This window comes from Triturus cristatus, chromosome 6 (genome assembly GCF_964204655.1).
Source record: "Triturus cristatus chromosome 6, aTriCri1.1, whole genome shotgun sequence".
Lineage (NCBI taxonomy): Eukaryota > Metazoa > Chordata > Amphibia > Caudata > Salamandridae > Triturus > Triturus cristatus.
The window spans coordinates 668,090,918-668,115,722 of NC_140589.1; the positions used below are offsets into that span (position 1 = coordinate 668,090,918).

Here is a 24,805-nt window from a genome sequence, read left to right on the forward strand (position 1 = left end):
TCACCCCTCAGCCGCTAGCCCCCTTTTGCAGACTGCTTTTCCCTCCCTGCCGCCGCTGTTGTCTCCGCCGTCCCAGGAGGCCTGCTGGCCGGACTCTTGGAGAAGCAACATGTTCGCTTTGACCAGTGCGGCCCTGCGGGCCCTTAACACCTTGTGTGTGCTGGCTAGGGTCTCCTCCTGTTTGTGGGACTCGGCTGAGTCTCTGGGATCTGCAGCGTCCCAGGAGTCTGGTCAGGTGGACTTACGGCATCATGCATTGGATGGCCGGGAGCTTGCGGCGTTTATTCTCTGCTCCGCTCTGGACATCTTATTTATTTATTTTATTTATGGGTCTTATGTAGCGCCTGAATCACCCCATACGGGGTATCTCTGCGCTCGGACAGCCTGAAGACCTACAAAGAGGATTAGACTTAAGATAGCTCTGTTTTCAACAATTTCCTGAAGACTAAAAAGTTGGTGCATTGACGTAGTTGTATGGGGAGAAGATTCCAGTATCGAGGCGCAAGGTGAGAGAACGCTTTACTTCCCATCCGCGCCAATTTGATGCGAGGGGTACAGAGATATGCTAGATCTCAGCAATCTGGTAGGAGTATATCTGACTAATTTATGAGCCAGATAGCCAGGACCCAAGTTGTGTAAGGATTTGAAAACCATACAACAAATTTTAAACTTGACTCTTTTTTTATTGGGAGCCAGTGGAGGTCACGAAGAAGAGGAGCTGAAGGAATCCTGGGAGGAGCATTATTGACTAAACTGGCCGCGGTGTTCTGGACAACCTGTAATTTATTTAAGGATTTTCCTTTAGCTGCAATCAATAGAGCATTACAGTAGTCCAATCTACTGATAATCAGAGTTTGAACAAGGGTTTTGCGGGTTGTTAGAGGGAGGAAAGGACAGACCCTTTGCAGAATGCGGAGAGTATGGAAGCAGGATCTGGCGGAGGTGTTTACATGTTCTTCTAGAGTTGAACCCTGGTCAATACGCACTCCTAAGTTCTTTACTATATCCTTTGGGGACGGGGCCGCACCCAATTCCTCTGGCCACCAACTGGGGGACCATCTTAGTTTTGCCTCCCCAAACAACATTATTTCCGATTTATCTGTATTCAACTGTAGGAAGTTCTCCCTCATCCATTGCGCGATACCTTTCATTCCCTCTGAAAAGATATCTTGGATGAGTGGATTTGATTTATCAAATGACAGCAAAAGTTGCGTGTCGTCAGCGTAGGATATAGGGGTGAATCCGAGCCTTCTAAGAAGTCCTGCCAAGGGGGTGACATTGATGTTGAATAATGTGGGGCTCAAACAAGAGCCCTGTGGGACCCCCTTGTTGATACTGGTGGTTTGAGAACAGTAGGGACCAAGATTAATAGTTTGCGTCCTATTAGTTAGAAAGTCGATTAGCCAACTCAGGGCCTTGCCCCTAACACCTATATCTTTAAGGCGGGTGATAAGAACCTGATGGGATATGGTGTCGAAGGCAGCTGACAGGTCGAGCAGGACCAGCATCACTGCCCGACCGTTGTCAGCTGCCATTCGGATGTTGTCTGTGACCTCCACTAATGTTGTTTCTGTGTTGTGTTTCCGGCGAAATCCAGACTGTGATTGATCTAGGCAGTGAGTGGTTTCAATGAACTCGGAGGGATGTTTATTAATATGTTTTTCGAGAAGCTTACTATACAGGGGAAGCAGCGAAATGGGTCGGTAGTTGGTAATGTCTTCTTGTGGCAGCTTCGAGTTTTTCCTTATGGGAACAACCTGAGCTGCCTTCCATTCAGCTGTGCGAACACCTCCATCCAAAGATCTATTAAGGATAGAACAAATAGGACTGGCCAGAGTAGTAGACAGAGTGGCCACGATTTTTGCGGTCATAGGGTCTAAAGGCGAGCCTGATTTAGTGCTCCTTAAAAGAGCGTCTACTTCGGTGCTGGTACAGGCAGGAAAGGTATCTAGGGATTGTAAGGCCGCCTTAACGGGAGTTAGTTTAATGTGCGGACTAGGGCAAGGCACGGAAGTCGAAGTGATTTTTGGATATATTTTTTCAATTTTATGAGCTAGATGATTTGCAATATTATCACAGAGGATTTGTGAGGGAGGTCCATCGGTATTGCATGCTTTGGGGTTAGTGAAAGTGTTTAATATTTGGTAGAGCGTGCGGGAGGAATTTTCGGCATTATCAATCTGAGTGGCTATATATAGTTTTCGAGCGAGCTTCAGATTTTTATGATAAGCTGCCAGGGCTCTTCTGAATTGATCTTTATCAGCGGGATCATGTGAAAGGCGCCGGGTTCGTTCTAGCTTTCTACAAAGGCATTTTTCTGTTTTCAGATTGGACGAGTACCAAGGGGCCTGCGTGCGTTTGAGGGGGTTTAGTTGTGATTTGGAAGGGGCTAAATGATTGATAGCAGCCATAAGATTGTTATTCAAGGATGCTAATTGTTCCTCCATACCATCTGATTCTCCATAACGGGGAGGGATGAAGGAATCCTGAAAGGATTGAGGTGTGATTTTATGCCACTGCCTAAATTCTCTGGTGGGTCTGCTTTTGAAACCGATCAATTCTTGTTTACCCTGAACCGAGAAATCCACTAAATAGTGATCAGACCGTTCGAGGGGGGGTCGTGGTATTATAGAGGATGTTCAGGGAATTGGTTAGAATGAGATAAAGCATATGTCCAGCCTGATGGGTGGAATCGGTGTTGATCTTCCTTAGGTTTAGTGTGGATAAGTCAGCTAACAAGGAGAATGTTTCCTTGTTATCAAGATTTTCCCCCTGAACATTGAAATCCCCTAATAGTAGGAAATTATTGGTAGAGATTACATGTGGAGAAATTATTTCCAGTAGACGACATGAAAAGTTGGATAAGGGCCCCGGGGGTCGATAGACCAAGGCGCCTTTCCAGCATAATTGAGGATGTATGTCTGCTCTGAAAACCAATATCTCCATCATGTCAGTACAATATTGTTCAATAATAACTATTTTAATAGGATCCTTAAATATGATTGCCAGTCCTGCACCTGTTCTGAGAGGCCTGTCTTGTCTTTGGATGCTATAACCCTCTGGGAGAGCGATGACCATGTCAGGATTAGAATGGGACTTCGTCCAAGTCTCTGTTAAGAACCCAATGTGGGAGAGGGTAGAAGATAGCAGGTCCCAAATATTGATGGCATGTTTGGGTCGTGAACGCACATTAGCCAGGTAGCAATTCCAGGTTCTAGTATGTTGATGTATCCGGTTTAGGGACTTTTGTTGAGAATGCAATACCTTAATAGCGGTTACATTTTGTACTGAGCATTGGAATATACAGTGTCTACATGAGACCGTGCCTTCGAGGGTTGCTGAGAGTAAGCACGAACGAGTGGGGGGATTACTAAAATGACCCCGGGATCTAATGTCTCTGAGTTAATCATTTGAATATTTCTTAAGTGCAGGGATATTTAAATCCCAATTAGGGCTAGCACTATCAGGGGTTCTGGCCACTGGCGACGACCACATCATTCACAGGCGCGTCCGCTGCGCGTCGTGCCTTTCATCCTTTTATGCTGCCGACTAGAGCGCTAACTGCCCAACAAGGAATTGGCCGGAAGTGCAGTCTGACTGCCTTCCGGTGGGTGTTGCTCCCTCAACACGATCGGAACGTTCCGCGGTGGACCGGGGAGGCACCTACAGCGCTGCAAAGATTTCGTGGCAGATACAGGTACAGTGAATCAGCAAAACTAAACAGATGTCTGTGCACGTTATTTCAATTGGATTAATTATATTAAAACAGGATACGATTAAAACAAATAAAAACAGGATACATTTCACAAAAACTGAGCCCTTTACCAGGCGCTCACGTCGTCTCTTGTCAAAGGTCTGCCTGCGAGATTTATCATTCACAGGCGCGTCCGCTGCGCGTCGTGCCTTTCATCCTTTTATGCTGCCGACTAGAGCGCTAACTGCCCAACAAGGAATTGGCCGGAAGTGCAGACTGACTGCCTTCCGGTGGGTGTTGCTCCCTCCACACGATCGGAACGTTCCGCGGTGGACCGGGGAGGCACCTACAGCGCTGCAAGGATTTCGTGGCAGATACAGGTACAGTGAACCAGCAAAACTAAACAGATGTCTGTGCACGTTATTTCAATTGGATTAATTATATTAAAGCAGGATACGATTAAAACAAATAAAAACAGGATAGATTTCACAAAAACGGAGCCCTTTACCAGGCGCTCACGTCGTCTCTTGTCAAAGGTCTGCCTGCGAGATTTATCCTTCACAGGCGCGTCCGCTGCGCGTCGTGCCTTTCATCCTTTTATGTTGCCGACTAGAGCGCTAACTGCCCAACAAGGAGTTGGCCGGAAGTGCAGTCTGACTGCCTTCTCATAGGTGCTGGGCCGGGGCCATGGCTTCCTCGGTCGCTCTCCGTCGCCATGCTTGGCTTCGGGATAGAGTATTCCCTGAGAATATTCGGGAGCGACTCATCGACCTTCCGTTTGATGGCAGCCTGTTGTTCCATGCCCCGGCCGACTCGGCCATCCAAAGCCTCTTGGCAAGGCTCCGTCCTCCTCCTCCGTCCCCTCCTCAGTCACGTCTGAGTTGGGTTGATTCTGGGCCTTCTTAGGCCGGCTGTTCTGGCTGTGGAGTGTGTTTTCTGGCTGTTTACGTCCTTCCTTGGGACTTTGGCATTGTTGGCTGCTGGACGGCCCTTGTGTCGATTGTGTGTGGGTTCTGCAGGAGTTGTTGCGCAGACTTGGCCCTGAGATTCGGCTTTCTGCTTTGCTTGGGCTGCTTGTCAAGCCTTCAGCAGGGGTGTTTTTTTCCCCGTGGCTCTTTTGTTTTTTCCTCTGCTACGGAAGTTCTTCCAAAGAGGGTTCCCATATCTTGGGACTTAACGTACCCTATGTGGGGTAGTGGTAGCTGTAATGTGGCTTGCGCTCTGCTAGAGGGTTCTGGTCGCCTTCTGGTGCCTGTTCTCCATGGCGTTTAGGTAAGTTGCTTTTGCTTCCTGAGATCGTGTGCGCGGCCACTCGTAGTGGTGGCCCAGGCCTCTCCTCCTCTCCCTCCTCCTGTCCTGAGGTCTGGGATGATCCTGTGTCTCCCATGCCGGGCGTCGCCTACTCGGCCTTCCTGGGGCCTCCGGCTGTTCTTCTTGCTTCTGGCTTTGACTGCCGGCGCTGTTCTAGCTGGCAGGCTGCTCTCCATCTGGAGTGGGTTCTCCTTCTTTTCCCTAGTTTCCTTGGGCCCTCTAGGCTTCTTCTTTTTCTTCCGATTTTCCTTGTCTTGGCATTGGGCGGAAGCTATGTTGCCTTGTGGGGGAGTGGGGTGCTTCGGCCTCTCAGTCCTTGCCCATGGTTCCTCGGCTGTGAGTGTACGAACCTCTTCAGCTTTCTTTTCCTCCTACATCCCCTTGGGGTTGGTGGGGTCCTGCTTGTGGGGGTTCCCTTGGCCTGGCAGGGGCGAGGTTCTACCTGGTCCACAGATCTGGTCCCCTGTGGGGCCCTTTGTTCTGCATTGGCTGGTGGGTTTCTTCGCAGACCCTCCTTCCCAGGGGGTATTGCTAGGGTATCTATTCTAGGTGAAGGAATCTTCGGCTAGTAGTCTCTATCAGATGTACGAGTTACTACCTTCGGTAACTATGTATCTGGTAGAGACGATTCTAGCCTCAGATTCCTTCACGGCCCGCCCTTCCTCCCCTATTCTGCAAGGGTCCTTGGGTTGGTCTTTGGTACTTGCCTCCCGGTGGGGGGGCTGTGTGTCCTGTGAGTGCCTTCCTTGTTCTTGACGGGTGGGTCCATCTGGGGGCGGTTCATTCCTCTTTTGGTCATTTGGAGGATGGGGTTCCAGTGCTCTGGTGCTCTGCTGCTCTGGCTACTCCAGGTTTGGGTGGGGATTGCTTTCTATCCCTGTCCTCCCTCCCTTCCATTGCTATCCTCTCGTTAAGGGTCATCTGGCCTTGTCTTGCCCTTGTCCTTTGTGGGTGGTTGCCCTCTAGGTTGGGGTGACTTGGAGGTTTGTTGTCCCGGTCTGTCTTGGGACTGGACCCATTCCTTGCTCAGGATGGGGGGAGTGGGTTTCCTACGTGTGCCATGACTTTTACACATGTTTTTGCCTCCGGGGCACAGCGATGGGAGGTTGTCTATGTGCTGGCAGGGTGACTGCGCAGGTTTCTACTTGTTCTTCTTTCTTCTTTCCCTGCCCTTGGGTTCTGCGGTGTTGGCACTACTCTGGTGGTGTTGTTAGTCAACGTTTCTTTCCAATTTTTCTGCTCTTCGCACTCTGTTCCCATGCTACCACAGTTTTTTATCTGGTAGTTCCACGTTGTGGTGCGGAAAAGTTCTCTGAAGAAAACTGACGTAGGCGCACCGGGGCGGGTCTTATGTGACCTCGCTGACGTCACGTACGCGGACGACGCCTGGACGGAGTCGCGTGATGTCGCCCTGCCCCCGGCGCGCAGGGTTGCTGTGGCAAAAAAAGTTCCGGATCCAGTCTCACGCCTGGGGATAATTCTACGTGACGGAATCTGCGGCTAGAATCGTCTCTACCAGATACATCGTTACCGAAGATAAGTAAGTCGTGTTTTGGTCTCACCCTGGGGCCCACTGTGTATTGTGCTATTTACTGTTGTTCTAGTACTGTAATAGTGTGTGCCTTGTTCTCTAATCTCATAAAGAGGTTAGTAGAGAGTGTTTAGAAATAAATACATATATTTTATATATATATACCTTGTGTGGCTCTCCTTTCATTTGGTCATTCAGGAGGTTATAATCTGGTAAACCAAGCTGCTTTACATTCCTTTGAGACTTAGCCTGAAGGCGGCTCTCCATAGCTACCACTAGGATAGCTTTCATTAAAGGTTGTCTTTAACCTAATCATCAATAAGGGTCGTTTGGACTGGTGCAAGGTGCCCACTTTAACTAGTGGACAGCATATACCAGGGCAACTTCTCACATTGGTGGCAGCGGTGGGATTCAAACTTGCTAATGCTTTACCAGATAATCTTATTGAGTGAATAACTGAAAACCACTATAGGTACATATAATCACAACTAGAAAAGTAAGTTCTACTGAACTTAGAGTTTGGTAAGCCAAGGGTCTGGCACACCTTTTCTCCAACTCAAGAGAGTTTAGTAGTTCCCACTAGGTTAAGTAGGTGCAACACCACACAACACTAGTATGTCTTCTAGGGCAGAAGCCAGTGGGGCTCTGACCACTAAGTATGACCATATCACATTCCAAGAATTGAGGAGTATGTGTACAGCTAGGAAACTGAAGACTGTGAAAAACCCCAGAACTCAACGCCTCAAAGAGGCTTTGCTTTTAGATGACGTCAGAAAGACCCCAGGGTCTGATTAGGCAGGCAAGTTGGGTGGGACAGCAGAAGAGGAAAGGTCAGGAGGTGAAAACCTCTATGACCTGGACTCTGATGCTGGCCAGGAGGATCAAGATGATTATAACCTGGACAATCCTTCCTGAAGGTGAGGGAGAAGGCCTCAGTGGTCCTCTCTTTACCCCACCTGGAAGGGTTAACAATTTACCAAGAAGATCAAGATCTCCTTCTCAGGAATCTAATCATTCTGGTACTTCTGTAGGGATCTCTATTTCACTTACGACTTCTTCTCATAAAATGGAGTCCTCTTATGAGAAAAAGTGCCAACTGCTTGAGTTTGAGAGAGCGAAACTCAGAATCAAGAGAGAGCAATAGGTCTTAGATAGGGAATCCCTGGAGCTTCAGAGAGCTTCTAAAAACTTGGGGCTAGAGCCCCATGGTGGCAGCAACTGTGTCCCTAGAAGTAGAGAACATACTCATGACCATAGGATCCTGAACAAGATTGTCCCTCCCTACCAGAGTGGGGATGGCATCCACAAATGGATAACTGCACTGGAGAGGGCCTGTAAAGTGCAGAGGGTCCCTCGGGAGCAGTGGGCAGCAATCTTGTGGCTCTCCTTTGCAGACAAAGGTAGAGACAAGCTCCTCACTGTTAGAGAAGAGAATGCTGATAATTATACAGTCTTGAAGAGTGCTCTGATTGATGGGTTTGGCTTAACCACTGAACAATACAGGTTAAAGTTCAGAGATACCCAAAAGGCACAGACTCAAGACTGGGTTGACTTTGTAGATGGTGCTACTAAGGCTCTGGAAGATTCGATACATGGCAGCAAGGTGCATGACTTTTTAGGATTGTACAATTTTGATTATGAGGGAGCAGATCCTTAATAATTGTCAAAACCAGCTTTTACACAAGTACCTGGTGGACTCTGACCTCTTCCCAAGAATTGGGAATGAAGGCAGACAAATGGGTCAGAACCAGCGTAAAGCCAAAGAATCAGGGTGGTGACCAGAAGAAAGATTCTTCCAAGACCCAAGAGAAAGGTGGGGATAAATCAACAGATAAATCCACTACAGGGCCCAAAACTCCTATTCTGGGGGTGGATCCCATACTCCTTCCTCCCCTGAAAAGAAACCTTATTGCCATGTCTGTAAAAAGCCAGTACACTGGAAAAATGATCCCCTTTGTCCAAGGGTCAGCAATAAGGAAAATGTTCCTCCTAGCAATACTACCACTCCTCCTGGTACTACAAGTAGTACTCCCCCAGTTGGTAGTAGTGCACCCAAAAAGTTAGGTGGGTTCTCATGGGGAACTGAGGTGGACCATCATTTAGAAAGGTCCCCCTCACAGGCCTCCTCAGTCTGTGATGGTGGCATGCCACTTTTACTGTCCGCCCCAATTCCTTGGGCAAGTACAGACAGGAGCCACTAATCAATGGTCAGAAGGCGTTGGCCTTCAAGGACACAGGGGCTAGTGTCACCATGGTGACAGGGAAGCTAGTCCCCCCTCAACAGCTTTTACCTGAGTTTAAGTACCAGGTGACCAACATTGATGGTATCAAGACGGATCATCCCATGGCTATATTCCATCTCAGCTGGGGAGGGGTCACTGGCCTAAAGAGAGTGGCAGTCCCCCAACTTGCCTGTATATTTCCTGTTGGACAATGATCTGGAAATATCAGCCTGGGCTGAAGTTGAATATCTGAAAGAGACACGTTAGTGATAGATTCCTTACCTTAGAAAATCCCCAGGCGTCAGACTGGATCCGGAAAAGTTTTTCGTCCGCAGTACCCCTGCGCGTCGGTAGGTGGCGTCGTGCGGCACTGCATCCGTCGCTGGCGTCGTAAGTGCCGAGATGACGTCACGGAGACTACTTAGGCGCCACCCATGCACGCTGACGTCAGTTCTTTCTTTTTCTGTGCCAGTAAGCGCAGATCTGGTTAGAGCACGTACCTTAGTCACTTTATGACTATCTTTTTGAGACTTTTTGTCTTTTGTAAGTTTGAGTCTACTCTAGTGAACGTAGGGATGTCTGGTTTTAAGTCTTATGGGGCCAGCCGTCGCAATATGTCGGTGGCGGACCGCCACGACGTCTGTGTCTACTGCCTGGAGAGCGACCACGACTCCCGGGCCTGTATAGACTGTTTGGCCATGGCCCCGAAGGCCTTGAGGGAGCGGCGCTGGAAGCTGTTTGAGGTCCGGCACTCGTCCCAGCGCCATTCAGGGGCCGCTCCAGTGAACGCTCTTGGGGCCACAATCATCACTCCTCAGGCTCCAAGTCTTCTCCCTCGGATTCGGGTAAGAGATGACACAAAAAGAAGTTAAAAAAGCGTTGTAACTCTCCGACGTCCCCCGTCGGTCCCTGGATGCGGACGAGGGGGACAGGGGTTCTGCCACTGCGGCCCCTGCGGAGCCTGGGATTCCCGCGGCCTACCCACCTTACCCGGGTCCGTCGGCGACTCCCGCACTGGTGCAAGAATTTCTTGCTACCATGGACCGCCTGTTAAGGCCTCAGGCTCCCGCAGGCGTGCCCTTGGGCCCCCGGTCACGTGTCAGAATCCTGTCGGGCCGCCACAGGATCCTGCGCCGCTTGCTCCGACCTCGGCGCCACAAGGTCCCACGCCGCCCTCGGCTCCGCCTCCGGTGCCGCAGTGGATGCCATTTGTTACGCCCCTGCCCAGGTTCTCGGACAATTCTGTCCCTACCTGGGATCTGCATTGGGACACGGTGCCGGTTCGGCCTCGTCTGGCACCGTTCCCGGTGCCGTTTGTTCCTTCCCCGGTCCCTGCCCTGCCGCCGCAGTCTGTCCCACATACGGCAGAGGTGGAGGACGACTGGGAGGGGTCCGAGGACCCTCTGGCTCGCCAGTGTGACACCGAGCAGGACTGGGCGGACAAGTTAGAGGAGGCCGGCGGCCTTGATCTCTCCTCTAACCCGGGGTTTGCCTCTCGACCGCCTACCATGGAGGAGGGCGCTTCATTCACAATAGTGCTCCGTCGGGCCGCTGAGGTCCTCCACCTTGATCTCCCTACAGTGGCTCTAAAGACTAATCTCCTCACTGAGGTGCTCCAGACGGCGTCCACTTTGTCGGAGCCCCTGCTGCCTTTTTACGACGCCCTAACTGACGTCTTACTGGGCAGCCACAGAGGCCCCGGTGGATAAGAATGTCGCCAAGCGTCATCGCCCGGCACCGGATGACCCTGCCTTTCTGACCACTCATCCTATGCCCGAGAGCCTGATCATCCAGGCTTCGACGTCCTAGAGTGCCTTTCCCACGGCCCCTCCAGATAAGGACTCTAAACAGCTGGACCAGTTTGGGAAGCGGTTGTTCTCTTCGGCCAGCTTAGGGCTGCGGTCGGTAAACACCGCATGCCTCTTGGGCCGCTATTCCCACGCGGTGTGGGATGCCGTTGCACAGGTGTTGCCTCAGTGTCCTGAAGAGGCCCAAGCTGTGCTGTCTCAAGCTGTTGCCGAGGGTAAAGATGCGGCTAAGTTAGCCATTCGGTGTGGTTTGGACACCGTGGACTCACTAGGTAGAGCAATTTCTATGACTGTGGCGCTTCTTCGCCACGCCTGGTTGAGATCTACCGTGTTCTCGCCAGATGTACAAAGCTCACTCATGGACATGCCCTTTGATGGCACCTGCCTGTTTGGCGATAAAGCCGACAGTGCGCTGGAGCGTTTTAAAGACTCGCGGGCTACAGCCAAGTCCTTAGGTCTTTCCACTAAAAGCCCAGCCACCCCTGGTTTTCGTTCCTTTCATGGCCACAGCAGGGGCGCCCAGGCACATTCCTTCAGCAAGCCTCGGGGCGGCTTCCGCAGGGGCGGGTCTGGGAACCCGCATGGGGGTCTGTCCACCTCCGTCCCCGCTGCTTCTACCTCCCTAATCCGAGCTTTGTGGAGCACCCCACGCCAGTGGGTGGCAGGATCTGCAATCACCTCCCCCACTGGCAGGCTATCACATCGGACAAGTGGGTGTTGCAGATCATCTGCAAGGGTTACTCCCTTCCCTTTCAGTCCAGCCATGCCACCTCGGTACCACCAAATGTCGGGGGAACACTTGGCAACTCGCCAGCAGGAAGTTACGACCCTCTTGGCCAAGGGGGCCATCGAGTGCGTTCCTGGGCCGGAAGTAGGGAGTGGTTGTTATTCCCACTACTTTCTTGTCCCCAAGAAGGACAAAAGGTGTCTGCGTCCCATCTTGGACCTCCGGAACGTCAGCCGCTTCCTCCGGAAGGAGAAGTTAAAAATGCTGACTCTGGCTCAGGTCTTGGCTGCCCTCGACCCTGGAGACTGGATGGTAGCGTTGGACTTACAGGACGCGTATTTTCACATCCCTGTCCTGCTGGCCCACCGGCGTTACCTGCGGTTCACGGTAGGCCAGGAGCATTTTCAGTTTACTGTGCTCCCCTTCGACCTTACCAGCGCCCCTCGGGTGTTAACGAAAGTGATGGCAGTGGTCGCAGCTCATCTGCGCAGGTCAGGGGTGTCAGTCTTCCCCTACCTGGACGACTGGTTGTTGAAGGCGGGCTCTCCCCAGGCAGTCGTCTCCCACCTTTAGACTACGGCCGACCTCCTGCATTTGCTGGGGTTCTCCATCAACGTGCCTAAGTCGCACCTGAGTCCCTCTCAGCAGCTCCCCTTCATCGGAGCGGTTCTGGATTCAACGCGGTTTCGGGTTTATCCTCCCGAGCAGCGAGTCCGGGAGCAGCCCTGGTTTTACTTGACCTCTCTGCCGCCTTCGATACGGTACCCACCAACTGCTTCTTACTCGCCTTTCTACTATCGGTATTGTTGGCCAAGCCTGGGATTGGATGAAATCTTTTCTGGAGGATCGGACCCAGCAGGTATGGATGCCTCCCTTCTCCTCCACTGCCAAGAAGTTGTCTACTGATTTCCCGCAGAGCTCCACCTTGAGCCCTTTACTTTTTAATATCTACCTGACTCCTCTGATCTTTTTGGCAGAGGAGTTAGATGCAAAAATAATTGCATATGCGGATGGCATCCAGCTTCTTTTTACAGGGAAGGACTCTGATTTGTCAACAGAGACTGCCCAGAACTGCCTCTCTGCAGTGTTCAGGTGGTTGGCCTCCGCCCAACTGAAATGTAACGAGGACAAGTCCGAGGTCCTATTGTATGGCCATTTTCCATCCACCTTTAGAGAATCTCTATAGCCTCCTGACTTTCCTCGTCCGAATTCTGAGGGTGCCCCAGCTAAAAATCTGGGGGTCTGGTTTGAAGAGGACTTACGGTTTACCCATCAAATTAAGAAACTCTCTGGAATGTGCTTCGGTATCCTTAAGTCTTTAAGAAGCTTACTTCTGCTGCTGCCGCAGTCAGCTAAGGGAATGGTTGTTCGTGCTCTTATCCTCTCCCGCCTCAACTATGCAAATGGCCTGTATGTGGGGATACCGGGATACCTACTAAAAATACTACAGACTATACAGAATGCCGCTGCCAGACTTCTGTTTAACATCTCTGGAAGAGTCAGCGTAAAAAATGTTTTCACGCGACCTGCATTGGCTGTCTGTTGCCCAGAGAGTGCAATTTAAAGCTCTTACTCTGGCGCATAGAGCGCTGCATGATTCTGGCCCCATGTACATTTGGATGCGATTTGCCTTTTATGCTCCGAATAGAGTGTTGCGGTCAGCTACTCACCGACAAATGTCGATTCCACGCTTCCGTAGGGGACCAGTCTCTATCAGTCAAAACAGCTATGGCTTGGAACGCTCTGCCTCAGGAGCTACGGAATATCCAAGATCTCAGATTCTTTAAAAAACAATTGAAAACTTTCCTATTTCCAGAGTTGTGCTAAAGCCGGTCACATCGGATCGCCTTTAATTTTCGCGCCAGGACACTTGAGTATCAGTGCGCGGTTTAAGTTTACTATAACATAACATATTCAGGCTATGATTCCGATCTTTCAGCCTCTATCCCGGGTTTGTCAGGATGACCCTCCGGGTCCTGGGCCTCCTGCATCCTGCTAGTGCAACATGCCAGATAGCATATGCGGGCTCTGCAGTGGGACCTGAAGTTCTCGTGGGTGCAGAATCCCGGCAACCTGTCCGATCATGTCCAGATCTCAGAGGGCACTGCACGTCAATGGCAGTGGTGGCTCACGAATCGTGATTGGGTCAATGGTAGATCCCTCTCCCTTCCCCAACCAGAGCACACAGTGGTTACGGATGCGTCCCTCGTGGGATGGGGAGGCCACTTGGGAGAGGCGGAGATCAGAGGACTCTGGTCTCCAGTGGAGTCCCGGCTCCATATCAACCTTTTGGAGCTTCGGGCGATCCGACTTGTACTGAAGGCATTTGTCCAGGGAAGTGTGGTGCAGGTGTTCACGGACAACACCACCCCCATGTGGTATTGCACCAAACAGGGCGGGGTGGGGTCGTGGACCCTATGTCAGGAGGCTCTGCGCCTCCGGACATGCTGGAACATGAAGGCATTACCTTGGTTGTTCAACACCTCGCAGGTTCTCTGAACGCCAGGGTGGACAAGCTCAGCAGCCGGTGCTTGATGGATCACGAATGGCGTCTTCACTCGGAGGTGGCGCAAGGTCTCTTTCTGCAGTGGGGAGAGCATTGGTTAGATCTATCCGCCACCGACCAGAACGCGCAATGTCATCACTTCTGCGTGTTGGAATTTCCAAGGCGGCACTCGCTCAGTGACACTTTTCGTCGCGAGTGGAGTTGCGGTCTGTTGTACGCCTTTCCGCTTATACCACTTCTGCCCAGAGTGCTGTAGAAGTTTCAGCACGACCGGGCCCAAGTCATCCTTGTGGCTCCGGATTGGGCAAGAGGATACTGGGATCCCGAGCTACTCAGCATGGCGATCGATCCCCCGATCAGTCTGCCTCTTCGGGAGGATCCTCTGTCGCAGCAGCAGGGGACAGTCCTCCACCCGAACCTGTCCAGCCTCCACCTCCATGCGTGGAGATTGAGCGGCGACAGTTGACAGCTTTCGATCTTCCTCCCGAAGTCTGTGATGTCATTCCGGCAGCCAGGCGTCCCTCCACTAAGACGGGATACGCCTGCAGGTGGAGCAAGTTTGTGGCATGGTGCACAGCAAAGTCTGTGGATCCCCTTTCTGCCCCTCTTTCTGAGGTCCTTCTGTTCCTACTATCCTTGGCCCAGCAGGGCTCTGCTCTGGGCACTATCAAAGGTTATCTTTCGGTCATCTCCGCCTTTCTAAGGCTTCCAGATCAGCCTACTCTCTTTAAGTCCCCGGTTGTTAACCGTGTCCTGAAAGGCATTACGCACACGTTTCCTCCTGTGCCTTTCATAATGCCTCAATGGGACTTAAATCTTTTCTTGACCTATCTGATGTGTGCTCTTTTTGACCCCCTTCATACCTGTCCTTTACGCCTTCTCACTCTCAAGACAGCTTTCCTGGTAGCTCTCACCTCTGCCAGAAGAGTGAGTTAGCTCCAGGCTCTTTCTTCTAAACCTCCTTTCCTTTCTGTTCATCCGGACAAGGTGTCATTCTTTTTTGCCAAAGGTTGCACGCCCTTCCGCATCAGGCAGACCATGACTTTGCCCACCTTCTTTCTGCCTCCGTATCCTTCGAAAGAGGAAGAGAGGCTCCACCGTCTGGACCCAAAACATGCGCTCTCGTTCTACCTGCAGCGCACACAACAGTTCCGGGTGGATGACCAGCTCTTTGTTGGCTACATGGGCGCCAAAAGAGGTCGAGCTGTGCACAAGCGGACCATCTCTCGGTGGGTCGTTCTCTGCATCAAGGCCTGTTACTCGTTGGCTAAGAAGGAGCCTCCTGTGGGACTGCAAGCCCATTCTACCGGGGCGACGGCAGCTGCTACTGCCTTGGGACGCGGTGTTCCCTTGCAGGTCATTTGTCAGGCAACTACTTGGGCTTCGCTGCACACGTTTACCAAGCATTAGTGCCTTGACAGTCAGGTCCGGAGAGACGGCTTCTTTGGCCGTTCTGTTCTCCGTGACTTTCTGATGCTATCTATTCGCAGAACCACCACCGGGGTTGGTATTGCTGGGGTATCTATTCTAAGGTAAGGAATCTATCACTAACGTGTCTCTTTTAGATGCACAAGTTACTACTTGTGTAACGATATATCTGTAAGAGACATTAGTTAGTGATAGATTCCTTACCGCCCCACCTATCCTCCCCTTTCTGCGAACTGATTTCTAGGGTTAAGGTCCTCCCTTTCAGGGCCCTAGTTTCTTGGCACCAGTGGTCAGTTTCTTGCATGGCTCTGCGTTCCTGGCGCGGAAAGTCATGTACAGATCTGATAGCGCGTATGGGTGGCGCCTAAGTAGTCTCCGTGACATCTCGGTGCTTACGACGCCAGCGACGGACGCAGAGCCGCACAACGCGACCCACTGACACGCAGGAGTGCTTCTAGCAAAACTTTCCGGATCCAGTCTGACGCCTGGGGATAGTCTAAGGTAAGGAATCGATCACTAACTAATGTCTCTTATAGATATATCATTACACAAGTAGTAACTTGTGCGATAGTTTCTGCATCCTCCATGTTACATCTTGGTAAGTAACAATGTATTGCATTATTATGTTTTATCACAGACCATCTAAAACATATGAGGTTATTTGATATTACGTGGTTATTGCATTGGTCTGTTTGTGTACAACTCATTTGTGCCTTTTTGCCAGGATGCGTTTGCAGGAGAAAGTCAAACATCTGGTTTTGCAGAAGAATCTCTTCAGCATCGTCTGCCAAAGCTCATCAGAAGAATGAAGAAACTCTGCACCAGATTTATGAAAAATAATCCAATTCCTGATTTAGTGAACAACCTTGACGAGTTTACAGGTTAGTTCTGACCCCCTTTGCTTCCACTAGTTTGAGAAAATGTTTTGCTTAAATGACATAGGTGGCTTAGAAATTAAAATTTGGTGTTAGTGAGAGTGTTCCATACCTTGTAGGATAGTGAGTGAAATACTGTCTAGTTCAATAAGGCTTTGGAATCCGTATGGACAGTTCTACAGTTGTAGACTGCAACTTGACTGTAACAGTGCACATTTAATCTAAGATTAACACAGTGTATCTGAAAGAGACACGTTAGTAATAGATTCCTTACCTTAGAATATTCCCCAGGCATCAGTCTGGATCCAGAAAGTCTTCTGCTTTGCAGTACCCCTGCGCGCCAGTAGGTGGCGCCGTGCGGCTCCGCGCCCGTCACTGGCGTCGTGCGCGCCGGGATGACGTCACGGAGACTACTTAGGCGCCACCCATGCACGCTGACGTCAGTTCTTTCATTTTCCACGCCGAAAGCGCAAATCCGGATTGAGCACGTACCCCGGTCAATTTTGGACCACTTTTTTGAGACTTTTGTCTCCTCCTCTTGTCTCCCGGCTTTAAGTCTTGTGGGTCGTGCCGCCGTAATTGGTGGTGGCAGGACCTCCATGATGTGTGACTCTACTGCCTGGAGACCGGCCATGACTCGGGATTGTCGGGACTGCCGTGCCATCGACCCGAAGGCCTTGCAGGAGCGGCGCCGGAAGTTGCTGGAGGTCCGGCACTCCTCTCACTGCCGCTCCTGTGTCTAGGGGCCGTTCGTGGGACCGCTCGCGGAGCCGTTGCTCCTCGAACTCTAAGTCTTCACCTTCAGATTCCGGTAAGCGACGCCATAAGAAGAAGTCGAAGAAGAGTGTTCGCTCTCCGATGTCCCCCCGTTGCTCCCTGGGTGTGAATGAGGGGGACAGGGGCTCCGCCCCTGCGGCTCCTCTGGAGCCTGGGAGTCCCGCGGCCTAACCGCTATACCCGGGTCCGTCTGCAACTCCCGAACAGAGGCGGCAAGAGTTTCTTGCTGCCTTGGACCGCCTGTTTAGGCCTCGGGCTCCCGCCAGCGCGCCTGCAGGCCCTGCGGTCCCGTGTCCAGATCCTGTTGACCTGGCGGCACCAGCTCCAACGCTGGCCCCGGAGCCACTGGATCCAGCGCCCGCGGCTCCGGCCCCTGGCGCCACACGGTGCAACGCTGCTGGCTTCGGTCCCGACGCTGCCCTTGGCTTCAGCCCCAGCGCCGCCCCTGGCTCCGCCACAGGTGCCGCACTGGGTGCCGTTTATCCCGCCCCTGCCCAGGTTCTCGGACCATTTCGTTCCGACCTGAGATCCTCATTGGGATATGGTTCCGGGTCGGCGCTGCTGGCACCCTCTCCGGCTCCGGTCCTGCCGCAGCGGCCGTCTCCTTCTACCCCGGAGCCGGATAAGGACTGGGACGGCTCCGAGGACCCCCTTGCGCAGCAGTGAGACTCCAAGCAAGATTGGGTGGATGACCTTCAAGATGTGGGGAACTTGATGTGTCTTCTTACCCGGGGTTTGCCTCCCCTCCACCTACTATGGAGGAGGGCGCTTCCTACACTAGGTGCTGCGTCGAGCTGCGGACGCTCTCCATATCGACCTCCCTACGGTGGCCCTTAAGACCAACCTCCTTACCGAGGTGCTCCAGACAGCGTCTACGTCGTCTGAACCGCTGCTCCCTTTCAATGAGGCCCTTCCCGAAGTCCTCTTGGGCACTTGGTTGCGGCCGGCCTCATGGACACCGGTGGATAAGAACGTCGATAGGCGTCATCGCCCGGCGCCTGGTGACCCGGCCTTCTTGACCACTCACCCCACGCCTGAGAGCCTGGTCATTCAGGCCTCGACGTCGCAGAGTGCCTTTCCCACGGCTCCGCCGGATAAGGACTCTAAGAAGCTGGACCAATATGGCAAGAGGCTGTTCTCCTCGGCCAGCTTTGGGTTGCGGTCGGTTAATACCGCCTGCTTTTTGGGCCGTTACTCCCACACCGCGTGGGATACGGTAGCAGAGGTCCTGCCTCAGTGTTCTGAGGAGGTCCAGGCCGTCCTTTCACAAGCGATTGCGGAGGGCAAGTATGCGGCGAAGTTTGCCATCCGGTGTGGTCTGGACACGGCTGATTCCTTGGGCAGGGCGATTTCCACGACTGTGGCGTTGCGGCGCCATGCCTGGTTACAGCCTACCGGGTTCTCGCTTGATCTCCGGTGGGCGCTGCACAACAGTTGCAGTGGGGGTTCACGGGTCGCGATTGGGTCAGTGGCAGATCCCTCTCCCTTCCCCAACCGGAGCACACAGTAGTGACGGATGCGTCCCTCCTGGGTTGGGGAGGCCACATGGGAGAGGCGGAGATCAGAGGGCTCTGGTCTCAGTCGGAGTCCCGGCTCCATATCACCCTTCTGGAGCTGCTGGCGATCCGGCTTGCACTGAAGGCATTCCTTCCCTCTGTCCGGGGAAATGTAGTGCAGGTGTTCACGGACAACACCACGGCCATGTGGTATTGCAACAAACAGGACGGGGTGGGGTCGTGGACCCTATGTCAGGAGGCTCTGCGCCTCTGGACATGGCTGGGACATCAAGGCATTACCTTGGTGGTTCAACACCTGGCAGGTTCTCTGAACGCCAGGGCTAACGAACTCAGCCGCCGGTGCATGATGGATCACGAGTGGCGTCTGAACTTGGACGTGGCGCAAGGTCTCTTTCTGCGATGGGGAGAACCTTGATTAGATCTATTCGCCACCGAAGAGAACGCGCAATGTCATGAGTTCTGCTTTGGAATTTCCAAGGGGGCACCTGCGCGGAGACACTTTTCGTCGCAAGTGGAGCTGCAGTCTGTTGTACGCCTTTCCGCGTATACCACTTCTGCCCAGAGTGCTGAAGAAGATCAGGCGCGACCGGGCCCAATTTATTCTTGTGGCTCCGGACTGGCCTCGAAGAGTATGGTATCCCGAGCTACTCAGCATGGCAATCGATCCCCCGATCCGTCTGCCTCTTTGGGAGGACCTTCTGTCGCAGCAGCAGGGAACAATCCTCCACCGAACCTGTCCAGCCTCCACCTCCATGCTTGGAGATTGAACGGCGACAGTTGACACCTTTCGATCTTCCTCCCGAAGTCTGTGATATCATCCTGGCAGCCAGGCGTCCCTCCACTAAAACGGTGTACACCTGTAGGTGGAACAGATTTGTGGCATGGTGCACAGCTAAGACTGGGGATCCCCTTTCTGTCCCTCTTTCTGAGGTTCTTCTGTTCCTTCTCTCTTTGGCCCAGCAGGGCTTTGCTCTGGACACTGTTAAAGGTTATCTTTCGGCCATCTCTGCCTTCTACGGCTTCCAGATCAGCCTTCCCTTTTTAAGTCCCCGGTTGTTAACCGTTTTCTTAAGGGCATTACCCATACGTTCCCACCTATGCCCTTCATAATGCCCCAGTGGGACTTGAATCTTGTCTTTACTTTTCTGATGTGCGCTCCCTTTGAGCCCCTTAATAACTGTCCCTTGCGTCTTCTTACTCTCAAGACTGCTTTCCTGGTAGCTATCACCTCTGCCAGGAGAGTGAGTGAGCGCCAGGCTCTTTCTTCCAAACCTCCTTTCCTTTCTGTTCATCTGGACAAGGTGGTTCTGAGGACACATCCTTCTTTCTTGCCAAAGCTTGTCACACCCTTCCACATCGGGCAGACCATCACTTTGCCCACCTTTTTTCCTCCTACACATCCTTCAAGGGAAGAGGTACGGCTCCACCGTCTGGACCCAAAACGTGCGCTCGCATTCTATCTGCAGCGTACACAGCAGTTCCGGTGGATGATCAGCTCTTTGTTGGCTACGTGGGCGCCAAATGAGGTCGGGCGGTGCACAAATGGACCATCTCCCGGTGGGTCGTTCTATGCATCAAAGCCTTGGCCAAGAAGGAGCCTCCTGTGGGACTGTGTGCCCATTCGACCAGGGCAACTGCAGCCACTTCTGCCTTGGGACGCAGTGTCCCCTTGCAACATATTTGTTAGGCAGCTACGTGGGCCTCGCTGCACACGTTTACCAAGCACTACTGCCTTGACAGTCAGGTCCGGAGAGACGGCTTCTTCGGCCGTTCTGTGCTCTGTGACTTTCTGGTGTTATCTTGTTCGCAGACCCACCACCGGGGTTGGTATTGCTGGGGTATCTATTCTAAGGTAAGGAATCTATCACTAACGTGTCTCTTTCAGATGCACAAGTTACTACTTCTGTAACGATATATCTGTAAGAGACATTAGTTATTGATGGATTCCTTACCGCCCCACCCATCCTGCGAACTGATTACTAGGGTTTTTTTTTATTCTTTTTATTTTTTATTGATATTTTCGATAATTACAAAACAATGCAAACAATAACACAAGCCAGTCGTTGTCACATCATATCAGTATATGTGGTGTTGTCATATGTCATGCAATAATGTACATATTTAACATTTGGTCATGTCAGTCTTATAGTGAAATGTACACACATTTAGACATTCCCTTGGGTTTCGGTGGCTACTCACAGCAACATAGTCTCACAAAGATGCTAAAACATAGAACCCTCATTGAGCTGCCACAGAGTCGTATAGTCATATACATGCCCATTCAATTGTTTTCAGCCTCTGCCAGGATCTTAACAATAGCGGTCTAACACTAAGTTTACATTCTCCATGTACCATCTCGATCTACCTCTGGAACTACACACCCAAGGTGTGCTCAGCTACTTCCGCCTCTTGTTGTGTCTGAGCCCACTGCATGAACGGCTCCCAGATGTCGCGAGGACAGGAGGTCGATGGCATTAGTTCCTAGAACGTGTTCAATTGTGTGTGGCCATAAGCTACATCAGCCAGCCAACCCTTTATCGAAGGTACCCTTCGTCTGCCCCAATACACCGCCACTTGTCTTTTAGCGAAAAGGAAAAGCAAAGCATGCAATTTTTTGCGATTTGGGTGGAGTATCCTTAACATATCCCAGTATACCAAGTTCAGGAGATGGGGTATCTGATCGCCCAACAATCTGGTTCACCAAGTTGAAAATCTTGGACCAATAGCTCTCAATCATCGGGCAGGACCATGCTATGTGTAAAAAAGAGGCAGGGAATACCTTCATCTCCAACATTCATCTTTCCCCCTGAGCCCCATCCTATACAGACGGATGGGTGTCCTATAAAGTCTGTGCAAGTATTTAAAATGTATCAACCTTAACCTATATATTTTGTAGAGACCTCAGTAAGCTGCCTGCAGCAAAAGTTCCACTGTTCTTCAGTCAGCGGAGATTGAAGGTCCTTATTCCAATATTGGAGGGATTTAGGTGTGACCACTGGTGCTGTGTTCTGCATTTGCCTGTATATTGGGGTGACCAGTCTACGCGGGGACGGGGAGCCCACCAAGCTCTCCAAAGCAGGAAAAATAGCGGGGGCCGACGGGAAGTACTCGCTAAGTGCGCGGCATGCCGTTCGCAGTCTGTGATAAAAAAACAATTCAGAGAAGGGCACAGTCTGTCCTTCGTCTGCCACCGGAGGGGACATAAATGTGTTATCGGGAAACAGGTCAGCAAATGTATGAAGGTGCAGTTTCTGTTCTAGGAGTTTGCCAATGCCGTCCCCAATACATGGCAACAACGGGTTTTGTGCCAGTGAAATCGAGGGGGCATAGAGCAACGGGACTCCCGCCCGTTTGCGCAATTCCTCCAATACCCAACGCAGTGTTCCAGCAGAATCTACATCCCCTCTTGGGCGTTTTGCTTTTACACAAATGGCCACTTTTAGCGGGACTGGCGCTACAGCATCTTGCTCTACCGCTACATGGGGCTGGAAGGGAGTTGGGTGGATCCTGAAGTGTAAAAATTGGGCCTAAGCGCATTGAGACGCATGTCTGGGGCGCCCAAGCCACCCTGCTTTAGAGGTAATGTCAGCATATACCAGGAGGCTCTTGCCTGTCCACACGCCAACGCAACCAGATGCGATCTTAAGGTGGTGAAAAAATGCGATGCGAGAGAAATCAGTATGTTTGCAAATAAATATTGAAATTTGGGCAATATGACCATTTTAGCCACAGCGATCTTCCCCTTGAGTGACAAGGGTAGTCTTGCCCATATCTTTACCTTCTCTCCCAACCACATGACAGCTCTCCCGTAGTTTAAGTTCCAAATCTCTTGAAGATCTCGGCTTATCCATATCCCCAGATACTTAACCTAATCCGCCTCCCACTTCAGGGGATATTCAGAAGATACCTGCGGTTATTGTCCGTCAGGAGAAAAATTACCGATTTGGACCAGTTTAGCGAAATTCCAGCCAGACCCCCAAATCGAATAAATTCACGCAGCACTGGGTCTAGATTGTCTTTCGGGTTTATAAGGTAGAGGGTCACATCGTCTGCATACAAAGATATGAGAAGGTTCCTGGAGCTGAATCCTATACCCCGTGCCGTGTGATGTTGCCGGATTCTAGCAGCCAAAGGCTCCATTGCTATTGCAAACAGCAGCGGGGAAAGGGGGCATCCCTGCCTCGTACCTCGTGAAATGGGGAAGGGTTCTGAGACCAAACCGTTTACCCTGACCCGGGCGCTGGGCATGGTATACAACAGGCAAATCTTTTTAATGAGAAGCGGGCTAAAGCCCATCCGACCCAATATGGCAAATAAATATGGCCACTCGAGAGTGTCAAAGGCCTTAGTGGCATCTAAAAACACCACTGCAGCCTGAACATCCGGGTGCAGATAATACAAAGTGGAAAAAATTGTACGTATGTTTCTTGAGGTCGATCTCCCTAGAATAAATCCCGATTGATCAGGGAGCGCTATCAAAGGTAGCATCGGTTGCACCCGGTTAGCAATTAACTTGGCCAGAATTTTCACATCTACATTTATCAAGGAGAGAGGTCTGTAGGAGTCCAACTCCTCTGCCGGTTTATCTGGTTTTATCAATGTGATTATTAGAGCCTCTCGCATGGTTGCAGGTAGTATTCCCTCTCCCAAAGCCTCTTCATGCACGGCTAGCAGTCTAGGGCCCAACTCCTCAGCGTACACCTTATAAAAGGCTGTGGTTAATCCGTCTGGGCCAGGAGCCTTGTCGAGTGGCAAGCTCCTTATGACTTGTGCCACATCTTCCGAACTTATCGGGAGTTCCATATATACCCTATGGGTGTTATTAAACCATACCAGCGCAATAGAGTCCAAAAAGGATTCCATCCCCTCCGGGCATGTTTCCTGAGTGACTGTATAAAGGTTGGAATAGAAATCGGAGAAGGCATTCAGGATGTTCCCTGACCTCTAATCGTGGTGTCAGATGATGTGTGTAGTTCATGGATATATGTCATGGATCTTGGTGGTCTTAGCATGCCTGCCAGCGTTCTACCCGGCCTTTCCCCTTCCCTCCTGGCCTCTGCATATTTTCCCAAGAATTTCACCTCACGTTGCGCTTCTTCAGTGTAGTCTAATAGCTTAGTTTTCAGCAGACCATTTATGTCTTGGTCGCCTGTATCGTAGAATTTATGTTTGAGTTCTTTTATACTAGTCTCCAGGGATGCGAGCGTGCCTCTTATAGCCTTCAGCACTCCTGCCTGGCGGGCTATACATTGGCCTCTGATTACAACTTTAAATGCCTCCCATAGGGATGTCTCGATTTCCACCAGTATTTAGCTCAAAATAATCAGTGATATCTTTCCTAACCTCTTCTTTAAAAGCATCATAAAGCAGGGCATGAGGCGGGAAGCGCCACGCGAAGGCCTGTCGGGGCAGATTCGGGATCAGTAATTTCAGCAAGCAGAGAGCATGGTCGGATAGAGAGCGGGGCATGTGTTCCACATCTGTAGTCCACATGGCCACATCTTGTGTTACCAACCAATATTCCAAGCGGGACCATGCACTGCGGTGATCCGAAATACAGGTACCTTCCCTCAGTGCTTCATGTCTGCCCCGCCATATATCGATTAGTCCTCCGTCAGCCATTATCTCCTTTAGGGCAGTGCTAGCCATTGGATGTAATGTTCGAGCAGCTCCCCTCCTGTCAAGCGCATCATCAAGGACAGCATTGAAGCCATCTCTCCCCCCCCACCCCCCCCCCCCCCCCCCCCCAGATAATCGTATTGCAACCAGTTTCCCTAATCTTCGCCCAGACCTTGTGAAAGACTTCAGTCGACATTTGGACCGTATATAGCCACAACGACCACAGACATGCCACATAAGAGCCCCTGAACCAAGACATAGCGTCCCTCCGGGTCCCCCTGCACGACCCCTCCCTCCAGTCTAGTCCTCGCTTGATCAGTAAAGCTACCCCGCAGGCATAGTTTGAGTATATAGCAGAGTAACCATGACTTAGCTGGTCTCCTTCTGCTCCCGCGCTTTCCTGATGTCCCTTGGTTTTCTTTCCTCCAATATGCTTTCAAGGCCAACTTGGCATCTGTAAAGAAGTGGACAGTTCCATCGAACGATACTTTGAGTTTAGCTGGGAATAGTAGAGAATATGGGATCTGCGCCTGTAGAAGGACACGTTTGGCCGGAATAAATTTTCGTCTCGCCGCCTGCACTGCTGGGTTAAAGTCTGGGTAGAACGAGATGATGTTTCCTTTATGCGTGATTATGCCCTTTTCTCTAGCTAGCCGCAGGATGAGGTCCCTGTCTTGATAATTCAGAAGCTTCGCAATGATAGGCCTGGGCGGTGCAGCAACAAGGGGTTTTTGTCCCAGCGATCTATGCGCTCTCTCCACCACAAACACCGCAGAGAGATGTGGGTCCT

At 51.4% G+C, this 24,805-nt stretch overlaps 1 protein-coding gene across 1 annotated transcript in view; it reads left to right on the forward strand.

Annotated features, from left to right (window-relative positions):
• MDN1 (midasin AAA ATPase 1) overlaps positions 1 to 24,805 on the forward strand; it is a 2,002,810-nt gene that overhangs the window by 1,451,021 nt on the left and 526,984 nt on the right. The window contains exon 74 of the mRNA XM_085611158.1: positions 15,952 to 16,108. Coding sequence (XP_085467284.1) covers positions 15,952 to 16,108 — 157 coding nt within the window. The remainder of the gene's footprint in view (positions 1 to 15,951; positions 16,109 to 24,805) is intronic.